This window comes from Anarrhichthys ocellatus, unplaced genomic scaffold, assembly GCF_004355925.1.
Source record: "Anarrhichthys ocellatus isolate YVR2014 unplaced genomic scaffold, GSC_Weel_1.0 scaffold5, whole genome shotgun sequence".
Taxonomy (NCBI): Eukaryota; Metazoa; Chordata; class Actinopteri; order Perciformes; family Anarhichadidae; genus Anarrhichthys; species Anarrhichthys ocellatus.
The window spans coordinates 1,870,965-1,892,328 of NW_022280035.1; the positions used below are offsets into that span (position 1 = coordinate 1,870,965).

Here is a 21,364-nt window from a genome sequence, read left to right on the forward strand (position 1 = left end):
TATACATATATATACACATATATACACACACACACACACACACACATCTTTCACCGTGAGGGCGAGCACAGAGGAGGAACTTTGCCCAGGCGGCAGAAAACAATGTACAAACGTATTACTACAGGAAAACACAAAGAACTGTCTAGAAAGGTGCATTCAGTAGAGTGTTGATCTCCGCCAGGTGTGTCTGCAACAACCAATGTAATGTTTGATTGAATGAATACAACCCACAATTGTCAGCTGTGTCGTTAGCGACAAAGATCGTCAGAATCCGAATCCGTGTGTGCGCATAATCATCCACCTGCCACCAATCCAAATGAATTATTTCCTCTGATTAAGAAAGCCCCGCATGGACATTTCCCTGTATAGGCTATGTTGCTTTTTAAATGATGCAATGTGGGCTATTGGTGTAGGCCTATGAGTGTTTTCTTCATCAATATACTTAAATGATTAGAGAGGCTGCTTTCAGTAATTGTAATAACGTGGGACATTTAAGCAGCTAAACTAAAGAATGTCGGCACAGCGTCTCTCTGCTGCCGAGTAGCAGCGGACAGCAGCTCTGCTTTGTTCATATTTTAGAGAATGCAAGTAATAATTTCCTCATAAATTATGTATTATTTTACCCACCTGCTACCCATTTGCTATTAATCAGAATGTTAATTTTTATGACCCAACCTGGCCAATCCGCCGGCGGCGATGCACTCGGCTGTTTTACCACTTGCAGCTCCTTGTGGCCAGGAGTTGTTTAAGAGTAGTGAATAAGGAGTCAGCAGTCACTCAATGGCTGTCAAACAGGCAACGAAAGGTGCTTTGAGAAAGGCGCGAGTCACCGCAACCACGAGGGGTCCTTGAGCATGCAGGCAAAAAAACAACCCCCAAAAATATTATGAGGTTTGCTGCAGCAGAATGTGAGATTAGCCGCGGACAGACACAGAGATGCACACTCATTCACAGTTGCACACACGAGAGAGATCACATGATTCCCCCGGCGGAGATAACAACAAAAGCAGCGTTTAATCACATGAAGTAGTATTAAAAAATAATTTACGTTATAAAATATTACCAGCAGGATGAAAGCTAGGAAGACCGTGTGTGTCTCGGACTAGTGAGACGGCTCCCTGGAGTCATAGTCCTCTATAAATTTCTCCATGCCCTCCACGCAGCGCTTGCCGATGTCCCGGAGGTTCTCCTGCAGCGCAGACTGGATGGGGCGCTCCAGGGTGGGATCCTTTGCTATCAGCATCTTTGCCACAAGGCCAAACATTTCACATTCCTGATAGTACACCTGCAAGACACACGTACATCAGGGATTTGAGGACAAATGGGTAGAAGGGGGGGGGGGGAAGGGAGAGGGAAAGGGGGGGGGGGGGGGAGATGGACAAACAGAAGAGGAAGTGTTGCAGGGAGAGGAAGGGAGCAGAGTGAGAAGTCTTGTCATGCGTTTCCAATTACCACTGAATGGATTAACATCATGCAGACTGTTCACGAGTATCCAGTGTGCCTGTATTCACAGTTTTGTGGACATTTTTGCATCGGCTACCTGTTGCCAGACTCTATTTTCTCACAATAGGATGAGATACGATGTACTTTTAATGTCCCCTTAGGAATAAAGATCTATTGTGGACTCCGTCCTGCAGATCCACAGTCGATGAAAAACATACACCAACGCAAAGCTTTCATGAAAAGGTTTGCACAGTCCGCTGACAATGGCGACATATTGCACAGTCCCCATGGTCTACACCCTTGAGAATCTTCATGGTCAGAGGCAGGAATGGATGTTTGTAAGGGTTCAGCTCTGGGGGAACCTGAATCTGAAGAGCTGGAACTCTGGGTAGGCATTGTGGGTTTGATTGGACACTATTTCCTGTCTGATGATGAGACTGCTCATATATTGTTTGGAAGGACGAGTACTTTTTTTGAACCCCTTATAATTGTGTTCAACTGTAACCACATCAGGCTGTTATCCCATATCTTATAATACTCTCTAAGAGTGCATGCATGGTAAAATAATAACTTCTGCTCAACTCCATAAACCCAACGTCTGTGTAGAAAATACATCTGCTGTTGCAATGCCTCTATAATCCTGCAACCATGGAGATATGAAAAGCAAGACGCCATCTTTTTCAGTCAAGTGGGTGGAAACACACACACACACACACACACACACACACACACACACACACACACACACACACACGATGAGCAGAGCATCATGTGACGTCTGCAACACCGAGGACAGCATTGCAGCACGTGTGGGAGCCTCTTGTGAGACAGGTGAGCCGAGATAATCAACTTAATTTTGCTTTTTTTTTGTTGTTCAATCAATCACGTCGAACGTTGACTAAGACCATCTTTGTCGGGGTTCGCAAAGTGAAGACAATAATGACACTCGTGTTGCCTCAGGCTCAGCATTTCAAAACGTACGATTAGACTACAGAAAACAAATCTTGTCTCACGTCTCCCGGCACTTTCCAAGATCTTTTCGTCTGTCACTCTTTGTCTAATCCCAGCTTGTCTTATCTCTCCTCTTCCTCTTCCTGTTCATAACTAACCCTTCTCCCAAGGTGTGTGTTTGTGTAATGACACTCCTCTACCTCATCTATCTCTTTCCTCTTCTGTTGGATGGCTCTGTCTCGCGTTGCCGTCTGGCTCGCAGTTGAAGGAAGCTCCCCGTCCCTGCTTCGTTCTCTTTCTTTGCTGTTGGTCCCCGAGTGATCTCTCTCCCTGCTTTGGTTCCTGTCGTTCTGAAACAAAACAAAAATGAAACCACAGCTGGAACTTAGTACAGTTTGCCAAAACCGCCGATGACTGAGCTGCTAATGAACAGAAGACGACTAAAGAGAAGCTCCACATGTCGACTTGAAACACTGCTGCGAGTACATTATGAATTCAGAATGTGTTCTGACTGCATGCGTGTTCAATGGTAAAACATGTAACATAAAAAGGGTGTTAATAAATTAAAACTGGTACCACTTCCTAATACGTCAGTTTGCAATGATTTTATAAATGGTGACAATTGACCCTTTGCTAAGCCCCGCCCCCCGCTGCTACTCCGTCAAGCTGTCAGAGCTACCATGGAGCCCACACTGTCACTAACTACACTCCCTACAGAAATATCTATTCATTTGAAAGAACAATAAAGCGATTTCAGAGAGAAGCAGCCTGAAGGGTCCATACTATGTGTTTAAGGTAAATATCCAGGATGTGGAACTGATTGAGCAGTGAAAACAGGTTAAAAAGATAAAGATAGAAGCTAAAGCTACGGATTACAGTGTAAAAGTGAACCACCACATCACCAGACAGAAGGCAATGAAATTAAGGAAAACCACCATTCCTCTTTATTCACCGTTACAATCAATAAAAAGCAAAAGCAGCATGTGTAAACATGCAGTATACCTTCAGTAGCTAGCGTAGCATTGAAGTGCTAACGTACTCTCCAAATGTTAGCTCCACAGGTTTTTAAATTTAAACATAACGTTGAAGAATCTCCTTCAGACCTCTCCGGGTAACAAGCTTCACTATTACAGAACATTTAACCACGACGAGCTCCAAATCCACTGAACCAGCCTGAAGATGAAAGAAATGTGAAACCATTAATGAGAGTCTATGGAGTAGAGCCAGATAGTTGTCGGACCCTGGTCGGAGCTGGCCGATGCTATGCTATGATTGGCCAGTCGGGTACTGGGTAGGGTAGTCGAGGGAGGAGGCTTAGCGAAGGGTCAATTCGATTTATTAATGGTTTTTAAATACCGTGTTCATAATTTAGAGGCCTGGTTATGAAAAACTGAACTGCTTAGGTTCCCTCTCACCAATTTAATCAGTTTCATTTCCAGATGCAACTGCTGCTTTCAACCAGCTGCTGGTCATAGTGGAGCATTTAGCAGCTTAACGTGCCAGATTTCTCCCTCAGGAGTTGGTGGAGACCAAAAGCAGAGCAAAAAGACGGAGTGGATATTGGGCTTACGCTCATCAGGCGGCCAGAAATACGACTCTAAATGAATGCTAATGTTGCTCTGTGTCTGCCGAATGTGTAAATAGGAAACTGTTAGCCAACAAGATAACAATCTTAGCTTATTAAACAGTGGAATCTCTTGTCGTTTCTGCCAATTGAACGACACACTTCATATCTTACCTTCTAACAAGCAGCAAGTCTGCCGTTATTAAATCATTGGTAAAAAGGGTAAAGGTACCAACTGCCTGACTAGCCATCAAAGTGAACACAAGTTCTAAGTACTTACCAATAATCTAGAAAGCATACATATAGAATTCATTAGAAAGTAGCACCACAAAACAGAAATGCTGCACATGAAAAGATGAAAACAAGTCTGTATCATCGTAATCGTGGTAGTACAACAAGAGACACGAGACTATATTACTGTGGCGTTAACAGACATTAGTGACGTGCAGCATCCGGAAACATGAATGACTAACGTGCTTTTAGCTGTCGTTAGTCATCCTATCAACAGACATAACACCACGCATCGTACCTTGAGGTAAACCTACAGCGTATTTATCAGCCGCTCAGATGTATTGACACCGATGAAAATAATGAAACTCTGAGACGAGCTAATCGTTCTTGGATTCCTCTCGCTCTCCTCACTTTAACTTCACTGCAGCAGTGGCCGGCAGTGATTCATCATGTGCTGCTCTGCTCCTCGCCGTGATTAGGTCAGCCAAGAAATGTATGCGATCATTTTGATTCCAGCCCTTTTCCTGCAGCACCTGGGCTGTTTGCATAATAGTCAAGTCATTCTCTGCTGTGAGCTCATGTCTAATCAACAAAGAGAAGCACACATCTACCTTATCATGTAATATATACACAATATAATATTACTAGAACAATTAAGGGATGAATCAATGAGTTAATAAACAGAAAAATAATAATCTGCTACTATCTTGATTGATTCATTCATTTTTCAAACGATAACACTCTCTGGTTTCAGAACGTGCGTGCTGCTTTTCTTGGTTTTATGTCATTGAATCTTTGTGTCGGTTGAACGAAACAAGACATGTGAAGATGTCAGCACTTCTCCTCAGGAAGGCTAGCCTTGAATATATCAGCAGATTTATTGATTATGAAAATAATCCTTAATTTCATGTTTTATCAGGCCGGAAAATTGCGTTTTCGTCCAAATCACTTTCAAATGTTTTTATTTGGTTGTTATATTTTTAAACTGTCAGTCCCTTTAAATCACATCACAATAAGAACATTCAGACTGGGCTGCCCCACTTCACATGGACATTTTGGAAGAAAAGATAGCATATTCGGTCAATTTTAAAAGGATTGGTGGACCACTTTTAACAAAATGGAAAAGCAGAAGCAGGAAGCAGGCTTTCTGCTTGTAAACTTACAATGAACTGCATGTCGTTATCTCTGCTGGAAGAGGATCTTGGTACAAAAGGTCTGGTAGCTGGAAAACAGAAACACAGACACTGTCAACCTAAGAGACAGACTTGTGTTTCTATATATACACACCATGCCTGTAAGTACATACAGCACCTATAGGTGCATCTTTAGACCACCATTGATGGTTAAAGCCCTCTTATCACTCGCTTCCTTTATCTTCAGCCTCCTGTTAAGACTTTTTTTTTTTTCTTCTTGCAATTATCTGGGTCCAATAAATCAATACACATCTTTCAGCAGAATCTGCTGATATTTGGGAATTTGTAATATTGGACCGCAGTGTTCTTCTGTGAAGCAATAGTTTTGTTTTGGCTCATTATATACAGCTGGCTAGTGTCGCTCTCTCTCTCTCACACACACACACACACACACACACACACACACACAGGCGATGAGTCACCATCATCGCACCATCACTCAGGCACACAAAAAAAACCTGTTCCACACTCACACGTACACAAACACACACCTCCACAGTGCTGCAGTATGCGCACAGATACAGCGCCATGGTGCAAGAGAGAAGATAAAAACATACAGTACCAACAGCTCAGTCTGTTTAGAACAACACATCAGACCACTTCATCCCGGGAAAATAACAAAAACATTCACAGTTTGTGTTAAAACAAAGGACACGTGACGGTAACAATAAACCCTTCCTGTTTACTTCCAGACTCCCACTGACAAATGATGAGGTAATGCTCAAGTATCTGATGAGTCTGAGGCTGGACACATAATGTACAGTGCTTGTACTGTACTGCATCACATCATGAGTCCATCTATTGAGTCCAGGAAAGGCTTCTTAGAGGTCGGCATTATGCAACGCTGGTTTTGTTCCATCCAGAGTGCGACTACCTACCAACCACCAGATACCGCGGTGAGCGAATGCCCTCCAAATATCCCAAATGCAAAGTGTGCACGCGTGTGCCTCTGCTTGCCTACACTGCCACCCGATGGTCGTGTGATGAAGTGCACGATGATACCGTGGAGCTTGTAGAGTGTAATATTTATTATTAAGTATGCATGCACAGGAGGTGGCAACAATAACAATAACATTGATTATGTTTTATGGTGGGAGTGTGTCAGGGGGTTGTTTGTTTATGTGAATCAATGATAATTGTTCGTGTTGTATTTAACTGTATTATATATTCGTGTGTGTGTGCTTTTGTTATTGAGTATAGCCACTGCACGTGTGTGTGTGTGTGTTTTTGTTATTGAGTAAAACCACTGCACACGTGTGTGTGTGTTTGTGTGTGAAAGTACATTTAGGATGTATTCAGTGCTTTGTATGGTAAAGCTGAAAATAAACTCCTTGCAACTCATAGATTCATACACCATGTGGACAAAAGCATGTTTACACCATAGAAATAAAACACACACAAGAACATGGGCACAAAAGAAATAGTTTGACATTTACTTTCTTGATGAGAAGATTGGTACCACTCTCTTATGCTACTGTCAATATGAAGGTCAGCTTAGCTTAGTTTAAAGACTGGCCTGGTTTTGTCAAAAGAAAGACAAAAATCTGCCAACCAGCATCTTTATAGCTCAATCATTAACACGTTATGGCTTGTTTTTAATGGCCGTATGAAGGGGCCAGACTATTTCTTGGCCCGGGTCTAATCACTTCCTGGAGTCTCTGGTGGTTTTATGGCCCCTCCACTCTTCTGGGAAGGCTTTCCACAAGAGATCTGGAGGCTGGCTGCAGGGATTTGCTCCCATCCCGCGACAAGAGCAGCGGTGGAGCAATAGGGAGACCTTATGGCCCCCGGTAAAGTCTGCTTAACGAACAGTTGGACCAAAGCAACTCTTATCTATCATTCATTTCCAAGCTGCGTGTGTTGATATGCTGTAAGTAAGTGGTAAACTATTTCAAACCAAAGTTTTGGTGAAATAAAATGAATATTTATTGGGCTTTTTTTCCAGCAATAAGTCTTTTCCACGGACACGTTTATGAATAACATTAATGGGATTCAGCCATCACCAACTTCATTATTTCGACCAATCATTGTTGTTTTCACAGACTTTTGCAGCGGACTAGAACTCACTGTTGTTCTGCTTTGAAGGTGAACTTCCGTCGGCGCTCTCTCTCTGCTCGTACCGCTCCTTGCTCACCCGTTCCCTCTCGCTCAGCGCGATGTGGTGAGGTTTGGGCTGGAAATGATCTCCTCTCCGGTGGAAGTATCCCCGGGGGTTGAAGTGGTGGTACCTCTGGTTAGCGAAGCCGGGTTTGTAGAACGAGTGGTCCTCCCGTGGAAATCTGCAGCATTGGAGAGAGGGGAGAGAAAAAAAAAGCTTTCAGAATCACCTGGTCATCAATATTTTGCAGGTAACGGTTGAGAGGAAGTGCTGCCGGTTCTCCAGCCGTCAGTCTTACTGAGGTCTGTGGAACCGCCCTCCAAACTTGGGCTTGTAAGAATTGGACAGCCAGGCCCTCGGTCTGGATGGACTCCGCACTCTTCTGATCAGCCTCTTCGAGTCCTGTATCGACACGGGGGAACGGTTGTCACAACAATCGCACCGTCCGACAAAATAAAGAAGTTCATTTTGAGTCGTGACACCTGAGAACAGGAAGTGCACCTACAGTGGGAGACGTCGAGCTGTCGGTGGGCCGCTTGTCGACAGGCTCGTCACCGTGTTCCCTGTGCCGCAACATGGAGCCCTGAGGGAATAAAGCAGCACGTTAATCACAGTTATTAAGGTGCTGCAGTACAGGGAGTGTATGATTATAGAGCGGGCTGAAATAATTAGGGGATTAGAGAAATGATTGGCAACTATTTAGATCGATAATTGGTCCATTAATCGTTAATGTGATTATTTGTGTTTTGTAAAGATATAGAGAAGTTTGTTTAGAACAAGACTGGACTTTATATAACAATTACTTTTAAGACATTATCAATACATTTGAATGTAATGTGTATGTTCATGTTTTTCATTTAATTTAATGCATTTACTTTTTAGGTTTCATACGATTGTCACTTCTCTTTTTAACAGTTGAATTGTGTAAAAATTTGGACTTTTTGTTGACACTTTAATAAAAACAATTAACAAAAATATGATGAAGTGAGATTTAACTGTTAGCCGGACAAAACCAGACAAAAGTCGTCCCCGTAACACGCATGTTGCAATCAATACAAATATTGTAACATTGAATAAAATGTAGCACAACCAGAGATCTGCAGGACAAAGTTGACCAAAGTATTCTGGACACGTCAAATACACATGTTGTAACTTTATGAAGTTTGGTGGAGCAACGCAAACAAAAACCAAACTAATGCAGACACATCGTTGTTGCAGATGTTTTTAGTGTTTATTTAAAAGTACAAAGGATCTTTTTAAACTGTATATTGGAGCCTCGGATATGTAAAACCCGGGGAACTCTAATTTGCATAGTCGTTGTAACTTCTGAGTATCAGGATCTTCATTTATTCCCAGAGAGGAGAGTGATGCATGTCAAAAACATAGCCAACCTCATATTACTGTCATGATGGAGTGTCTTCTGGGTGAAATCTTAATAAAATAAAAAGTACTGTTACTCAGTGGTGCCCTTGTGCGTCTCTGATGCCACTTTATAATCTCCTGTGGTGCTATTCTAATAAACTGTCATCATTAATCATCATGACAGGTCTCGTTGGAGTCTTTAGTTTCATGATTCAGCTCCATTTTGAATGACTTTGAGATTTTAAAAGTAGATATATGTGGTCAAATTGCAACATGACGCCCCCCCCAGACGTAAACTGTCAGTTTTGCGTCACTGTTCACTCGAAATGTTTGTTTTTCATTTTCTCTTTTACCTTGCTTTGCTGCGTGTCCTGCGGTCGCATGTGATCCATCTCCGTCTGTTTGATCCGTGTTTTTATGTCACGCGGACTTTACTTTCTCTCTGCAGGAACCAGGAAGCGCGTGAGATTCTCACGTTTAAACGTCTTCGTTGCAACCGGAGAGTGAAACATTTACATGTTCTGTGCCGCCTCGTGGTTTAGTGTCTCACCTTTAAAAGGAATATCTCACGTTGTCGACAGAACGAGCTGCTCTTTCTCTGGTTTCCTGCTGGAAGATAAGCAACATGTTGTTGCTTTCTTTTACTTCTCTTTTCTGCAGCCACCCAATCAGGTTGAGAGTGCGGCCATAAAGGCTTATCAAACCGAAAACACAAGCGAGCTTTTTTTTCTTCTTCTCCTGACGACACGCAAGCGCAGTCCGCCTTATTTGTTTCCGTCACACCTGTTTACACCTGTTTTACACACACAGGCTGCGCGTGACAGGCAGCTGTGGCCTACGTAAAGGTGGTTTTACATACTGCGGTCAAGTCAGCAGACACTCAGATCTCCGTGGTCAACTCAGCAGACACTTAAATTGTAGTGCACATATACGCTGAAACTTACGGTAAACGCACCCAAACGGCACAGATCGGGAGCGAGCGAAGAACTTTGCAAAGTTAGAGGAAAGATTAACGTGAGACAACTTCCGGTTTTCTACAGACGAACATCCGGTTTTCAGAATAAGATGGCAACAAAGTATACATATTGCATAATGAAATGAGATTAAATGAATTATATTCACATTAAGTATAAAACATGCTACCTGAGTTAAAGGGAAAATACACCTAAATTGTGCGTAAAGTGTCTTTATTCTTTGATTTGAGGGTTGCTGGAAGTTAATAATACCTGACTGACGGTCAATTAAGATATTTTACGAAGCAAAAACTCTGAACTGAATTTGTATCTTCAAATGGCACATTTTTTAAATGTTTAAGGTGCTATAAAAATGTTTTTCTCAATAAGTCCAGACAATGACTGACATGTATGTGTTGGGGACATCGTTGACTCTACCCATACTGAATATTAGACATTTTTACTGTACCAATTAAGAGATATTTCAAATTAAAGCTCATACATTTGAATCGAGAAAATATCTAATAAATGGATATTTGAAGTGTAATAAAAAGTATTTTCTCAATAAGTCCAGGCAATGACTGACATGTATGTGTTGAGGTCATCGTTGACTCCACCCACACTGAAAATTAGACATTTTTACTGTCCCAATTAAGAGATATTTCAACTTAAAAGTCATACATTTGTACCCAGAAACGGGTACATTTCTGAATATTTGAGGTGCTATAAAAACTATTTTCTCAATAATTCCAAACAATGACTGATGCATATAAGTTGAGGAAATCTCTGACTACACATATACAGAAAATTAAACATTTTTACTGTGGTAATTAAGAGATTTTTTAAAGTAAATGTCCTACATTTGTTCCAATAAATATCCAATAACTGAATATTTGAAGTGTTTCCTCAATAATTCCAAACAATGGTTAATGTATACAGGTGCATCTCAATGAATTAGAATATCATCGAAAAGTTAATTTATTTCAGGAATTCAATTCAAAAAGTAAAACTCATATATGATATAGATTCATTACACACAAGGTGATATATTTCAAGTGTTTATTTCTTTTAATGTTGATGATTATGGCTTACAGCTAATAAAAAACCCAAATTCTGTATCTCAGAAAATTTGAATATTACATAAGACCAATTTAAAAAAGGTTTTTTAATACATAAATGTTGGCCTACTGAAAAGTATGTGCATGTACAGTATAAAGTATGTACTCAATACTTGGTCGGGGCACCTTTTGCATGAATTACTGCATCAATGCGGCATGGCACGGAGGCGATGAGACTGTGGCCCTGCTGAGGTGTTATGGAAGCCCAGGTTACTTTGGGGCCTTCAGCTCATCTGCATTGTTGGGTCTGATGTCTCTCATCTTCCTCTTGACAATACCCCATAGATTCTCTCTGGGGTTTAGGTCATTCAAGAATTTGGTTGAGAATCACAAGGAGTGAACTGCGGCAGAGTGGAGAGGCACACAATCCAAGTGTCTTGAGGTCCAGTGTGAAGTTTCCACAGTCAGTGATGATTTGGGGAGCCATGTCAGCTGCTGGTGTTGGTCCACTGTGTTTTATCAAGTCCAAAGTCAGTGCAGCCTTCTACCAGGACATTTTAGAGCACTTCATGCTTCCCTCTGCTGACGAGCTTTATGGAGATGCTGATTTCATTTTCAAGCAGGACTTGGCACCTGCCCACACTGCCAAAAGCACCAATACATGGTTTAATGACCTGTGAGTGAAACTAAATAAAAGTAAATATTGTTACTGAGTTTCTTCATGATATCCTGAATGACTTAAGATGGCCCCCAGACCACAGTTGGGGAACCCAATAAAATATGACAGATTGCCCATAAATTATCACCTAATGAGCAATAAAACCAGCCAGGTCTCATTACCTGGGCACCAAACGCCTTGGTGTTTTATACCCACACACAAGGCTTCCTTTAGAGATCAAACAATAACTACTGAAACATGCTGACATTTTCAGCTTTGTGCCATTTGAACATATTTTTGTATATGACAACAGACTGATGCAACACGTCAGCAGTGACGCTCATTGATGCAATATGTTTCAAAGACATAACTTAGATATGTCATATGTGTTAAAATAGGGCTGGGCAACATGGCCACAATATAGATCATTTCATATATCGAATGAATGAAATATATATATGTATCCCGATAAGTTTTCTGGTAGTTCAATAAATAAAGCTTGTTTTTCTACACACCTGAGTGAATTAAATATTTGACAAATGAAAAGTACAGAGTATTTTCTCATTATATGAAGAAATTTAGTGCAAAATGAACATAACAGTGAAATCATAGAAAAAAAAAATTACATTTCCAGCTATACTCTGACTGTTTACATGCATGCACACAAATACAGAGTAATCAGATTACAGAGAATAGTTTGATTTAACTGAGTTTGATCAGATCATTTTATAAATTTAAATTAGCATGCGCCTAGATGACGTAATTGTGTATCATGATAACTTGATATATGATGTCATCGCGATATGATTCCACTGACGGGACCGGTATTACCGGACGACCTCACGTCATTTTAAAATTGTGTTGCATTCACATTCATAAATCTGTATTTTACTCAAATTTACTGACATTATCCCTCAGATATGTTGTCAAGGCTCTACATCCACTTATATGAAAAAATAATACACTATATAATATTTACATTTAATATTATGAATATTATTATATTATATAGGCCTATTTATGTGTCACAAAGACCTCAATGCTGTAGCGAGATGAGCCTCCTGGAATTGCACCCAAGATGTTTTTATTTATTAATTGCCAACGCTGTTCATTCTGGAACACAAACGAGTGAGAAAAAAAACAAGAAAACTGGCAAAAAAAATTTGCACGGGACTCATATTTTCACCGGACCTCTGCGTTCGGCTAAATATGGTCGGTCATTTGTGGTGGAATTTTTTACTTGACAAATTACGGCCATGGTAGATTTCACAAACAACCTCCGAGTCCCCCAGGTAATACTTGTGAATAGAACTAAAGACATAAATACTACACACAAATGTCCAATGTTGGTCAAATCAACTCATAAATATGACAAAAAAAATTGAAAAAACATGACTTCCAGTCTCACTTGACTTCAGTAACAGTAACTTCACCTTTTGACACGGTGAGTAAAGAACACGTTGACATCCCTCACAGAGGTTTAGTGTTCCTCTCTCCACCCACTGTCTCCACCCATCTCACTCCCTCCTCCCCTGAAAGAGAGAGCCTTATTAAAACCAGACTACCTTTACATGACTTGGAGCAGTGTAGTCCTGTTCTCTGTCTCTTCAGGCTGAAACCATTCAACAGAGACTCGTTTGGAAAGGTAATCCTTTCACGCTGAAGCTGTCTGTTTTGTCCTCCTGCTGTCGCTGCTGTCGGTTGAGAACTCCTTGGAGCAGGTTTTTCTGTCTTGTCGGGTCGGTTTTATTAACTGTGCCGTGTGAATGTTGGGCCAGGCTGGCGTGTCTTTCTACTATATCATAGAGAAGCATGGTTAGATTGGTTTGATGGTGTATTCAAAAAGACACTCAGCTACTTCAGGGCATAAGTAAATGAGAAGCACATTAGTGAACACACCTTTCTTCTTTACATGTTATGTCATGCACGATACACCGGCTCTCATCTGCACAAAAGTGTTTTTTCTCTGGTGTCACATACTTGTGTTCAGGAGGAACATAATGTAACAGAGAGGGGGAGGGGGAAACAGTTAGGTTTTTAGTTTGCTTTATCAATTTCTCATTGATTTAAATGTATAAAAGTTTACTTTATGAGTTTACTTTTTTCACAGCGCCAACACTTGAATCATCCTGGCATCGTCGAGTACGAGCGAAAACATGAGGTAAGGACAAAAGTCAAAGCACCCGGAAAATATGTTTAAAGGATCAACAAATCTCACGAAAAAAAGACCAAAACCAACAATGTGTCAGCTCGTCTCCCTCTAACTTGCCTGCCCTGTCTGTGGCACTCATCCCTTCACTCATCACTGGAGATGTCTTTAAAAAAAGAGGTCACAAATAGACATTTGGTTTCCAGTTCATCGGGTACACCAATTAGCTCAAAGTAATAAATCGTCCTTCATGAAAGTTATAATGTTCAGTTATTGTTGACACTGTTTGTAGAGAAGTGTTGGTTCAACTTCACGATTATTTTGGAGGGTGCAGTTGTTTGTGCTGATGTTGAAATGTAATCTCATGCATTGTGCTGACAGGCGTTTCCACAGAATTCATACCAACAAGTTAAGACCAGAAACAACTCTCTGTTGCAATAAAGTTCAACAGCACCACAGATGAAATCACTGTGAAGGCAGGATTATTGCAGGGCTGTTGCATTCGACTACATTAGTTTGAGCCAGGTGTGCCAAATAAACGAGCAACTCAAGGTTTACTTCCATCTATTTAGGAGGATAAGTAATAATAAAACAGCTGGGCACTGTGAAACTTCAAAAAAATGTTCAGTGCAATTCTTTTGGAGACTATTTTCAGCAGCAAATGTGGTGCACTTGTGTCTTCTGACAGCAGGCTGATGGATATTGGATAAACTCAAATAAATACAGCGCTCATGTTCATTGTGATGGAGGAACGTGTCAGCCGGTGAAAAGAAATAAGCTGAGTCCAGCTTTGACCACATGGTGAATACTTGTGTGGATCAAATACTTGTTGGTTTTGGTCTTTTCATTTGTGGACAATAAGAAAAACACAGAATAACTCCAGACTTAAACTGTGTTGTCTGAGCACATCCGTCCTCTTAAAATGGTTTAATGTAACATAATCGTGTCACGCAGGGTGCAAACCTTCTCGAGAGCACAAATTCTGCAGGATTTTCGTGTGCGATGTCAGGCGCTCGCAGCCAACGACAACAGAGGCCTCAAACAGGAGTTTGAGGTACGTTTTTTAAACTTAAACTTAAATCAGATGCCTGATTTGTGAAGCTAATATAGATCTTTGGCTCTGTGAAGGAGCTGGATGAAGTTGGCAAAGACCTCCCTACCAAAGTGGGGGAATCGGTGGCCAACAGAGAGAAGAACAGATACCCCTACATATTGCCATGTAAGTCCAACTCCACATCAAACGAGAGCAGATTACAGAAAGTATGTACGAGACTTATTTGTTTGCTCTCCGTCTGGCTGCAGATGACCACTGTCGCGTGAGGCTGTCAGTTCAAAACTCCCAACCACACACCGACTACATCAACGCAAATTTTGTGCCCGTAAGACCTCGTTTCACCTCCTCCTTTGTCATTTCAATCAGTCCGTCCTACTGCTTTACCACCAAGTCAGTCCGGCTCCATCTGTTAATGTCTGTATTCAGGGTGGAGAATCAGAGAGAGACTTCATCTGCACACAGGGCCCTCTGCACAACACCGTGGCCGACTTCTGGAGGATGGTGTGGGAGCAGAACGTCAGGATAATTGTCATGGTCACGGCGCTGAGACACAAGGGCCAGGTCTGACATTAAACCCTTTTCCTCACCTTGTCACTGTCACTAAAGATCTCTATTATTTCACTTCTGAAATCTATGTGGAACGCTTTAGGAGTGTAACCAAAGTCAGTGGTACCAGACAGCAGAAATATGGATCATATCATGCAACTGTTATCCCCGAATGTTTTTAAAAATAATATATTTTAAATGTTAGAGACACAAATCAACCTTTACATTTACCCTGTATTTGTCAGGTGCTGAAAGATTCTCTGCTCAAGAACAAAGTGAGAAAGACACACTCAGTTTGTGTGTCTGCTTGTTACGTGCTCATCTTACTCCTCTGACAACATAGACTTTTTGGGGAAAAGATTGACACCACTCTCTCTCTCTCTGTACACTAAATACGAAGCTACAGCCAGAAGTTGTGTTAGCTTAGCATAATGACTGAAAATAGAAGGAAACAGCTAGCCTGGTTTAAGACTCTCAGATACCCTAAATATGAATTAGTGATCCAGTGTGGTGCTGGTAGGCCGATTCCTTTTTAAAATCTTGAAACAGAGCCAGGCTAGTTGTTTCCCTCTATTTCCAGTCTTTGTGCTAAGCTAGGCTAACCAGGTGCTGGCTGTAGCATCATACTCACCCTACAGACATTAAAGTGGTATCAATCTTCTCAGCTAACTCTTGGAAAGAAAGTGAATGAGAGTAAATGTCAAACTCTTCCTTTGATGTACATCCTCTCTGTAAATCCCACCCGTGTACAGGTGATGTGTGATAAGTATTGGCCTCAACGAGGGACAGTTCATCATGGACTGATCCAAGTGACGACAGTGACCCGCAAACAAGGTCCGGATTATTTTATCACCACCATTAACCTCAGACAGGTGAGCAAAAGAAACGACCCTCAGACCCTTTAAACTGCTGCTGTTGACTTGTGTGCACTGACCGCACTAGTAATCAATCAGAGAAGAAGAAGAAGCCCTTGTGGCCAGATTGAAGGAAAGTGTTTTGTGTTTCAGAGAGATTGTCCAACAGACAGGTTAATCACACACTACTACTACCCTGCCTGGCCGGACCGGGGCGTCCCTAAAGACTTATCCTCACTCGTTGCCTTCACTGAGCATGTGCGGCAGGAATTGGAAGCGGCTCCACGCATCGGGCCGGCTGTGGTGCACTGCAGGTGTGACCTCTGACCTCCAGCCTATCACCCTGTCGAGGTTTTCAACACATCAGGTGGTGCATGAGACGGTGTTTAAAGTCAATCCTTGTGTTTGTGCGTTGCAGTGCAGGTGTTGGGCGTTCGGGGACATTTGTGACGATGCTGTGGCTGATGCAGCTGTGTGCGAGGGGCATCCTGGCGGATATCCGGGCTGCTGTGCAGGATCTACGGCTACATCGGATGTGGATGGTCCAGAATCTGGTCAGTCCAGTAGTGAGACTCACTTGCAGTGGTGGAAGAAGTATGGAGATCTTTTAAATAGCAATAACAAAGTGTTTTAAAAAGTACTCCCTTACCAGCGAACGTCCTGAGTTCAAAGCATTAGCAGCAAAATTCAATTAAGGTGTCAAAAGTACTCACTATGCAGATTTAATATACTTCCGAGTAGTTTACGTGCAATTATCTAGGCAATTAGTAGGCTACTTGTATCAAAAGCAAAAGTCCTCATTATGGAGGCCATCTTAACTTAGCGAGATGCTAAGCTAAACCGCTGAAAGTCGCTGCATATTTCACAAACAAATATTGAGAGTGGCATCGATCTTCTTATGCTGGCAACAAAGCTATAAACATAATCCACAAAATGTCTATTTCATTAGTACTATGTGTAACAATGCATAAAATGTGCTCATAAGCCAATTGTAGTAGTTATCTTTCTGAACAAAACCTGTACAGAGCTTATTTTCTGAAATAATCCAAAATCCAATGAAATATCTCATCGGCTTATCGTCGAGGGAACCGGTGATGCTAGCTTCCTGGTCTGGCCTACAAAAACACACCACCTCTGCAACTCTCTATTCCCGTTTAGCCTGCAGTATTACCTGTACTTTCATGCACACCATATATCTGTCATCTCCACACATTAATACTGTGCGCTCTACTGTTTCGTCACCAACAGGAGATCCTCATTACCTGCTCACTGGTTCTTTTGTGTGTTCTCAGGAGCAGTACCTGTTAGTTCATCAGTGTCTGCTACACTGGCTCAGTGGAGGAACCTCAGCACGGTGAGAATACAGAAATAAGCTCCCAGAGAGCCCCAACACACTTCAAATTCAGTCTCAGCACAGGCAGCGTATAATTAGTCATTGTAAGGAAATATGATATATTAATTTTGGTGTTCTCTCTTCTCCAGCAGGCCACAAACTCAGGGAGCCAGTTCAAATATTAACAACCACATTCAAGATCAACCCCACGGCTCCTCGGGTCGGCTGAGGAGACACCAGCATCCTCGACAGACGGCTGCAGGAGACCGACAGCAGAACCCGATGCAGCAGGTTTTACACCCCGGGCAGCTACTGAGGAGGTGGTTTAATCCCGGCTCACACTCCTGAACCCACGAACTGTAAAGCAACAAACCAAAACGAGCAAAGCTCCGGGTTACAGAAAAAAAACAGTAAGCGTGCCCTCATACAGAGACCCTGCAGTGTGCGCTGTAGGACGACATGTCCTGCAGGTGGAAAACTGGACGAGCAAACAAATCCTGGTAGGAAACCGCCGACGCTGCAGTTTGCATTGCAGAAGGAAAAAAGTGGTAAAGTAACCAGCCAGTCAGGTCGAACCTGCTCCTCTACTAGGAATTACTCGCCGTGACATCGACAACAATGCTCTCTGTGCACGCAGTTAAATACAGACGTTGTGATAGTTTCTGCATCTTAGTTTGCCTCCACTATGGATGAAGTGATGTTGCGAGATGACTTTTTATTTAGGTTGTTTTTTTTAAATCGTTGTGCAGTATTTTATAACCACACTTTAGTTTGGTAAAGGATGCATGTGCAGGACTGGTAGCAGACTTGCTATTAAAAAGGCAGACACACGGTGTAGTGGCTGTACAAAAAAGGTCATGTTTCAAAAACACACAGGCACTGCCATTCTCCTTAGATGACTGGAACCCATTACAGTACATGAAGGAGCTATGAGTATTTTACATTATAGAACATGAAAGGGCTAACCCACTTCTTAAGAGTCTTTCATCTGTCGTGTAATAAACATGTATGATACAAGAGATAAGTCATCCGGGTGAGTTTTGGGGGGAAATAAAGGAGGATGCAGCAGCGCTCCCTCTGCGTCTCCACCGTGTGGTAAGTGCTAGTAGCTGCAGGGCGTATTGCAATAAAGTCCGTGTGTCCTGGTGTGATTTGATGCTGCTGAGCGGGTCCAACAGCAAGCAGGCGGAAATCACTCACAAGTGAATCGTCTCCGGAGAACTTGAGCTCACAACTAAGACGAGCAAAGTACAAAGAAAAATGAGCTTTTAACCTACGTTGGGCCAATTAATGCTGTCTGTAATACCGGGGAGGTATTTCACCGTGACACTCCACAGTGACCAAGGCAGATGAGAGAGGAAGTAGAGCAACAAAAGGATTTCTATGAAAAGCAGCATAGTGAAAATATATATGAACTATATTACACATTAAAACTGAACAGGGAATGAAAAAAGTCCAGACTATTGGCAAAAAGGAGAACCAACAGTTAAAATAACATTTAAATTAGAGTTCAGGTCCATTATAAAGGTTAGACAGCCTTTGGCCAAAGAAAAAGAAAACAAGAGTTGAGAGATCGCCTCAATAAGACGGATTCTTAGCTGTATTGGTTGTATGTACAGTCTGTGAATGTAAGATACGCTGACACATGATGAATATAAACATATACATGCCCCCCTCAGAGACCACCAGAGGGTGTGAGAGGATAGAAAACTACCGATAATGAGCAATCAAAGGCTGGGTGAAGAGAAAAGAGGTCGAGTCCATTCCACGGTTCTCCTTTCAGTCCCACTAGTGCACGCTCTCCGACAGGTTTATAGCTTCCTGGATTTCGCGGATGACGAGGATGCGGGCGAGCATCTGCTCCAGCTGTTCTTTTGGGATGGGTTGAGTGGAGTACCAGATGGGGCTGTTGGGAGCCACCACGGGCTCAGGAGTCAGGTAGAAGGTGTCGTTGCGACCTTTAGCGCTCTGAGGACTGACGGAGAACACAGATGTCAAAGTTATAGTTTTAGCCCCGTCTCTGCCAACATCACAATCTCATTAAATCTTCTGCAAATGAGAGAGAGGGTCAGTGGAAACGTGTGCTGTCATGTTACATTTCTGGTCATTTAATTCCAGTGAAGGATAAATCAGTGTTTTTACACTCTGGCTCTTATTCTTGAGGTGTCGGCCACCATTCCCTTTGTCCCGTTGGCATCGGGGCTGTGACTAACAATTACTTTCATTAAGGATCTGGTGATTATATTCTCCATGTATCGTGTGGGTGATGTGTGAATGATTACATTTTCTCAGAGCCAAAGACGACGTCTTCAATCGCATGTTCTCTCTGATCATCAGGTAAGACTCACAAATATTTGCTCGAAGAATTACTGAAACAGTGAATCGACTGATTGATTCATCATTTCAGATTATCCCCCAATTCCCAAATTGAGAGGGTCACATCTTTTTTGGGGGAGGTGCCAAATAATTTATTTTCATTTAATCCTCTATTATAAAGCATCCAGGTGTGTTGAAATATTGGATTTGTGTTTCAATAAATCAAATAAAGTGTTTAAAAGTTAAGTTTCCGGATGAAAAATGTAAATATTTACCATTTGAAGAGGTAGAAATCGTAGAGCTTGATGGGACATCGCAGCGGGTTCTCCGGGTCCTCCAGCTGCTCCGAGTACATGTCGTCTGTGACTGAACAAAGACACAAACATTATAAAACTGGTTGTTTATCCTAAATATAGGGTTACTTGTCAGACACCACAGCACAGAAATATAAAGATCCTGTGCGCTCTTACCTTTCTGTCCTATGAACCTCTCGGTTGACTTCAGGTATCGGATGCTGGTGCTCTTGTCTTTGGGGTTGTTGGGACTCTTCCTGGTGTGTCTCAGCACCTTAGAAAAGGCCACTTTAAGATGCTGATCCACTGTCTTCAGGTGGAAATACCTGTTAAAAGATATACGGGATACATTCACTGATTTGTGTGTTATGGGATCAGAGGGGAGACATAGAACAACAGCAGGCGTCTTGTGTAGATTTATATTTGGCTGATATGTGATGATGATATTGCTCTTAAGGATTATTGCAACACTCTCCTTTCTGGTCTACCAAAGAATACAATAAGACAGCTACTAATAACACATATTACGTCTATTTATAAATCATTTCCTGGTTACCAGATTTGACAGTTCTTTTATTTACTACGTGGCCTTGCATCAGACTGCCTCTGGTTTCTCTCTTTCAGCTGCTCCACAAAACACAACAAGACGAAGTTGCTTTCAGACATCATGCTCCAAGAAGCTGAAATATGAATATTTCTAAACAGAAACTACAAACCCATCTATTCAGTCTAGCTTTATTTTCTTAATGTTTAAAATTTCATGTTTTTATTATTATTGTGTTATATTACATCTGATTTTATACAGCATCTTATGTGGTTTGTTTGCTATAGTTTTAGTATTTATAAATATTTGAATTCTTATTTTACTCAAATCTTTACTTTCTTTTATCATGAACATTTTATTCAGTGGTGTAATTAATTTTTCTTTTGGTTTGCATCAGTCTCTTCACCTTCTCTCAGTTTTCTTTTGTTTTCATCTTGTCAATAATTTGCAAAGCACGTTGGATGGCATTTGATTTGTTTATAAGGTGCAACAGATATAAAACTTTATTGATTGATTACAACGGGCAATATTACAGCATGTCTATTAAACAGGATGGAGAAAGAGACTCATGTGATGACTGAAGTCAACTCACTTGGTGTTGAAGAACATTAGAGTTGTGAGCAGCGTGGAGGGAGAATGAGCTCCCAGCTGTTTACATTCCCACAGCATCTCCTCCGTCACATGACTGGGAATGATATAACCTGGAAGTGGAGGTAAAGAGGATTGTGAGACTAGAGAGGATATAACCTGGTAGTGGAGGTAAA

At 41.7% G+C, this 21,364-nt stretch overlaps 3 protein-coding genes across 6 annotated transcripts in view; 1 reads left to right on the forward strand and 2 right to left on the reverse strand.

Annotated features, from left to right (window-relative positions):
* Positions 1-9,741, reverse strand: part of LOC116382667 (uncharacterized) — an 11,798-nt gene extending 2,057 nt beyond the window's left edge. The window contains exons 1-7 of the mRNA XM_031845896.1: positions 9,196-9,741; positions 7,986-8,063; positions 7,779-7,882; positions 7,450-7,661; positions 5,353-5,411; positions 2,595-2,744; positions 1,064-1,285 (exon numbers count right to left, since the gene is read on the reverse strand). Coding sequence (XP_031701756.1) covers positions 1,103-1,285; positions 2,595-2,744; positions 5,353-5,411; positions 7,450-7,661; positions 7,779-7,882; positions 7,986-8,063; positions 9,196-9,234 — 825 coding nt within the window. The 5' untranslated portion in view covers positions 9,235-9,741 and the 3' untranslated portion in view covers positions 1,064-1,102. The remainder of the gene's footprint in view (positions 1-1,063; positions 1,286-2,594; positions 2,745-5,352; positions 5,412-7,449; positions 7,662-7,778; positions 7,883-7,985; positions 8,064-9,195) is intronic.
* A 3,354-nt stretch (positions 9,742-13,095) lies between these two features.
* On the forward strand, positions 13,096-18,589 carry LOC116382534 (receptor-type tyrosine-protein phosphatase V-like). Of its 3 annotated transcripts, none has more exons than XM_031845672.1 (11): positions 13,096-13,156; positions 13,622-13,672; positions 14,615-14,714; positions 14,789-14,879; positions 14,963-15,039; positions 15,141-15,275; positions 16,013-16,132; positions 16,268-16,428; positions 16,533-16,668; positions 17,407-17,468; positions 17,597-18,589. In XM_031845672.1, the coding sequence occupies exons 2-11, from the start codon at positions 13,668-13,670 to the stop codon at positions 17,793-17,795; spliced, it is 1,086 nt and encodes a 361-aa protein (XP_031701532.1). In that variant the 5' UTR covers positions 13,096-13,156; positions 13,622-13,667; the 3' UTR covers positions 17,796-18,589. The 3 variants fall into 3 exon arrangements, with proteins under 3 accessions (XP_031701532.1, XP_031701534.1, XP_031701533.1); XM_031845674.1 differs by having other exon boundaries at positions 17,600-18,589; XM_031845673.1 differs by having other exon boundaries at positions 13,109-13,672.
* A 46-nt stretch (positions 18,590-18,635) lies between these two features.
* The window catches only part of LOC116382532 (glutamine-rich protein 1-like), a 6,911-nt gene continuing 4,182 nt past the window's right edge, over positions 18,636-21,364 (reverse strand). For both annotated transcript variants that reach the window (XM_031845671.1, XM_031845670.1), the window contains exons 9-12: positions 21,193-21,301; positions 20,234-20,382; positions 20,039-20,129; positions 18,636-19,422 (exon numbers count right to left, since the gene is read on the reverse strand). In XM_031845671.1, coding sequence (XP_031701531.1) covers positions 19,236-19,422; positions 20,039-20,129; positions 20,234-20,382; positions 21,193-21,301 — 536 coding nt within the window. In that variant the 3' untranslated portion in view covers positions 18,636-19,235. The remainder of the gene's footprint in view (positions 19,423-20,038; positions 20,130-20,233; positions 20,383-21,192; positions 21,302-21,364) is intronic.